General features: G+C 37.4%; 1 protein-coding gene across 1 annotated transcript; it reads right to left on the bottom strand.

Moving 5' to 3' along the window:
- Positions 1-313: 313 nt before the first annotated feature.
- Positions 314-4,032, bottom strand: LOC133676140 (uncharacterized). The gene is made up of 8 exons (XM_062097737.1): positions 3,723-4,032; positions 3,018-3,162; positions 2,770-2,938; positions 2,230-2,500; positions 1,789-2,054; positions 1,486-1,701; positions 1,029-1,131; positions 314-879 (listed from the first exon to the last, which is right to left on the bottom strand). Exons 1-8 carry the CDS (start codon positions 3,871-3,873, stop codon positions 821-823), a joined length of 1,380 nt encoding a protein of 459 aa, XP_061953721.1. The 5' UTR covers positions 3,874-4,032; the 3' UTR covers positions 314-820.
- Between the last annotated feature and the right edge of the window lie 367 nt (positions 4,033-4,399).

The following is a 4,399-nucleotide window of genomic DNA, read 5'->3' as shown; positions in this document are numbered from 1 at the left end:
AGCAATCAAGTTCAATGCAAGAATCATTAAAAATAAAGAGACCCTTGGAATCTAGAACTGATTATTTCATTTGATGATTTTTGTGTTTTACATATACAGAAATGTTCTTTCCTCACAAGTATTGGTCAAATCACTTGTGATCACAAAAGGGAAGAGTAAGTAAGATCAGCGTGCCTAATTTCTAAACTTATCAGCTAAGATTTCCGTTTTCTCCTAATAATTATCAGGGTCACTTTCAGGCCCCATCAGTAAATTTCAATAACCTGTAGCTTCCTTGTAAAGCATCAAGAAATCATATCTTAAACCTTACATGTAAAGCATCAAGAAAAGCATTAGGATACATCATCGATCATTGGTTCGTTGCGACATCTACATATCAAAACCATCTAAAAGATCATTTCAGCGCAAAAGCTTGAAAACACATCATCACATAGGTAAGCACATTGAGAAGCCATGTATAATTTAAATTGAGATTTGAGAGTACAGACTTATAGACCAAGTTTTGAAAACTATTACATGAATTACTTTGTAGACATGACAAATTCCTTGCAGACTTGCAGTAATAAGCAAAGGTGGGGGAACCAAAAAGACTACTACTAATACACTACTACTACTCTGTCAAATAAGTGACAGCCAAAAATGAATAATTGTAGAAGTCAAAGAGGCATGTTTGTATCTCCTTCTTTGAAGACAGACCACTATATTCTCCTTGTTGATTTCAAGGTTAAATCATATGTAAACTTCGAACTAGCTGGAAGCACAACAGATATATAGAATGAATTGGGTGGTTGTTGTTTCCAAAAGTAATCGGTCTGTTTGATCAAATGTTCAGTGGCTCTGCCTCAGTATCCCTTTCCTTCATTTCCCAGACTTCTGTCTCTGTAATAATGCAACAGGCAAGTATTGGTAAATATATGCACCATGTTTCTTCCACTATGTAGTATGCACAATATAATCTAAAGATGAACTGAGAACTGCATTTATATCTAAGTTCAACAGAAGTTGCAAAGTAGAGGGAAAAGATTTACTTTGCTTTTCTGCAATCACCAAGAGCCTCCTCTGCAAGATAGACGCCACCACGAGGAAAATCGAGCACATACCAAACATAACAGTGATAGGGAATGCATTGACCTTCAAATAAAAAACCAAAGAACATGTAAGCAAACACAAAACGAGAGACACTCCATGTTCGCAGTCATATGTGGTGCGTCAGTTGGAGGGGAGGGGGAGGGTGGTAGCATGGAACAGAAAACTGCTTCCAAGTTACAGGTTGGTCATGCTGGAGATGGATACCAATAAGGTTAGTCTTAACTAAATGAAGGTTAAACCAGTGCACTGAGTCTATCGAATGTGATCAAAACTTATACAATGCTAGCACAAATGCATAAACACCTGGTGAGTAATCTAGGTTTTCCAGTTTTATGAGCAATTCTACAATTACTACTCCTAATGGGTCAGGATATACAAGTAAAACTAGCAACTTACATTGTACAAAACAACGCACACAAAGATATTGAGTGGAATGCGGAAGAAGTTCATAATGGTGCTTCTGGCCTCCTCAGGAATGTATTGGGACCTCATCTTCATAATAGAAGGCCAGAATATCCCTACACAAGCCTCAAAGGTGCAGAAGCCAAGCATCTGGAGACAGCCTGATAATGACATGCTGCCACCCTTAACTTTAGAAGGTGCTACTAAGAACTGTTCCATGTCAGAGAAACTGCAGATTAATAGGAGAACATGAGAGGAAATAAAGGATCACAATGATAGATTGGAAACCATACATACACTGGTTACAATAGGAAGCATAAGAGATACTGATGAGACAATGAAAACAATCTGCATGTAGCTCTCTACCCTGGGTGATGAGCGGGCCATCAACCGAGATGCAATAGAGCTTCCCAACATTGATGCCAACATGAATGTTGCAAAAATAAATCCATGAGGAATTTCCTCATCGTTTGGGCTCAAAGCAGGTGTCCAGAGGAACACAAAGGTATACATAGAACCTTCAAACAGAGACTGAATTGCACCCAGCAAAGCAATTTTCTCATCTGAAAAGCATTAAATATAATTCAGAGGAAAGGGGAAAAGTATAAGAAGGAAAGAATATGGGGAAGCAAGGTCAAAAAAGTAGCAAGGAAGAAACAGACTGAAAAAAAAAACCTAGCTTGCCAAACACCACACTGAACAATGAATGCATCATGCAAAGCAACTATCAGACTCTACCAGAAGCAATGGCCACGGCAGCACCCCTGAATTGGGCAATCAAGTCCTTGTTCTCTGAAGGATCTCCGTAGTTCTCTGTCCATGATGACAAAATAACAGCCATTCCAATTGCAAGAAAGCATGCAGCAGCATCAAAAGGAGCCACAGGGCCAAGTTGAAATGTATCTACAAGAAAGTTTCCAAACAATCCTGACAAGATAGCCACAAGACCATTTCCCAGAAAAATTGCCTTTGAAAATGTCAGTGACAGCCATTGTTGATCAAAGCCCCTCTGCACCAATTAAGTGAGAATAAGAAGAATTAAGATGAGGTTACATTTAAAGGTGATTACCCATCTGTTAATGATTAGATTGAATTGGTTTTAGCAAAGAACAGTGAGGAGAAATTGTTATGGCAGAAAGTTGGATCAGAAATCTTGAACCACCAATGTTAAGGAGGTTCACTGATCTACCAAGTGTTATTTAATGATTTGTTCTTCTAAACCCGAAACCAGAAAGTATTATTAACTAATAACACTACAGCAGAAAAACAATCCATTACCTTATTGTGTTCTGCGACCAGCCATGACTCAAATGATGAAAATAGGAGAGAAGTGGCGATACCTCCCAAGACACGGCCTATCATTAAAACTCTGTACTGAGGAGAATGCTTGGTAATGCAGCTCAGTATATAGGTAATGCAATAAGTCACACATGCTCTCCTTCGACCCCTGACATGAAGCCAAGCAGATCACACTTAGTAAAGGAAAAACAATATCATAAAACAACAACTCTCGAGGAACCACTCACTGTTTATCAGCCAAAGATCCAACAATCGTCCCAAACAGCATGGAGGACCCAAAACCCGCAATAAAAAGCTGCCCAATCTCCCCTTTCCCAAAGCCATATGTAGTATAAAGGAAGTAAACATATGGACCTTGCAACCAATCACCAGCTGTCATATAAACAGTAATTTATCAGGAACAGAATTGCTGAAACAACTTAATCAACAAATTCTAGTCTGATATTGAAGGCGAGATAGAATATCCAAATCTAGCTAGCCTTAAGAAGCTGCACAACTAAAATTCAATAAAATAAACCAGATCCAGTCTCCATTATCAGTTTTACAGCACGGAAAGTACAAAACACAACGGAAGCTCAAACTTTTACAGCACCAAATACTAACCCTCAACTAAGTAGTAGAAAAAACAAACAAAATGAAAAACAAGAACCCATATCAGACCCACTTATTTATGACCAATCTAAATCCAGATCCCACTTCCCCACCCTATAAAAAACACAACCCAAGTCCCGCATTCCTCACACTTCTCATTTCTCTAATAAAATTTCCATCTTTGAAGACCAGAAAAAACAAATCCCACAAAAATGCTAATAAGCCCACCTCCAAAAAACAATCAAACACACGTAAATCACATCAGATCCATGCAAATACATTATAGATCTAAAAAGGTTAGGATTTTTAATGGAAAAATAAAAGAAAAGGCACACACTTACCCATCATAAGAGAGTACACTACAAGGTAGTTATTCTTGAAAGAATTGAAAGCAGGAGATGTATTGATTCGATCTTTTGTTGTCTTGCTCATCTCAACTCCAAACACTACGGCACTTAATGCCGCAAAAACCAAATAGTAAAAGGCTTCCATTTTTTCTTATTTCACTCAATATCTCTCTGTTTTTGAGAGAAAGAACCCCAGAACAATACCCCTTGCAATGTACAATGTAGTGTTGTCCGGCGTAACAACCTCTACACAGAGCGTGTGAGATTAACTTTTCTTTGAAGCCCGTGCGAGCGAGAGAGAGAGGAGGTATATATAGTAAAGTTGAAGACGAGGAGGCTGTTATCTTCTGCATGCAATTCTATCATCATTTCATAGTATTTTTAGCCGTTGCTCGTGATTCTTGGACTCTTGCTTTTTCGTTTTGTTGTACGTTTGACTTTTCACTTTTTATTTTGGTTGGGTCTCAAAATCATCAAGGCTTAATTATCTATCTAATATTGCAATTAAATGCTACCATGAAACTAATAGTACGGAGTTCAACTAATTAGTCTTTAGATTTATTCTTCAATAATTAGAAATTTAAGTTTTTTTTTTAGTCATTAAAGATTTATATAATTATTAATATGTAAACTCATAAAATTAATTTTAAAATTAATTGAGGTTGGCGATA

This window comes from Populus nigra, chromosome 16, assembly GCF_951802175.1.
Source record: "Populus nigra chromosome 16, ddPopNigr1.1, whole genome shotgun sequence".
NCBI lineage: Eukaryota > Viridiplantae > Streptophyta > Magnoliopsida > Malpighiales > Salicaceae > Populus > Populus nigra.
The sequence above is the reverse complement of the archived record's forward strand: the minus strand, read 5'-3'. Positions and strand labels throughout refer to the sequence as shown.

What these genes read in the sequence shown, in the direction of transcription:
- LOC133676140 (XM_062097737.1), bottom strand. Translation starts at nt 3,873, where the DNA reads ATGGAAGCCTTTTACTATTTGGTTTTTGCGGCATTAAGTGCCGTAGTG. An exon ending in TGCTTCCTATTGTAACCAGT is followed by an intron (nt 1,702 to 1,788) that starts GTATGTATGGTT and finishes GACATGGAACAG; the next exon opens with TTCTTAGTAGCACCTTCTAA. An exon ending in TGTGCGTTGTTTTGTACAAT is followed by an intron (nt 1,132 to 1,485) that starts GTAAGTTGCTAG and finishes TTTTATTTGAAG; the next exon opens with GTCAATGCATTCCCTATCAC.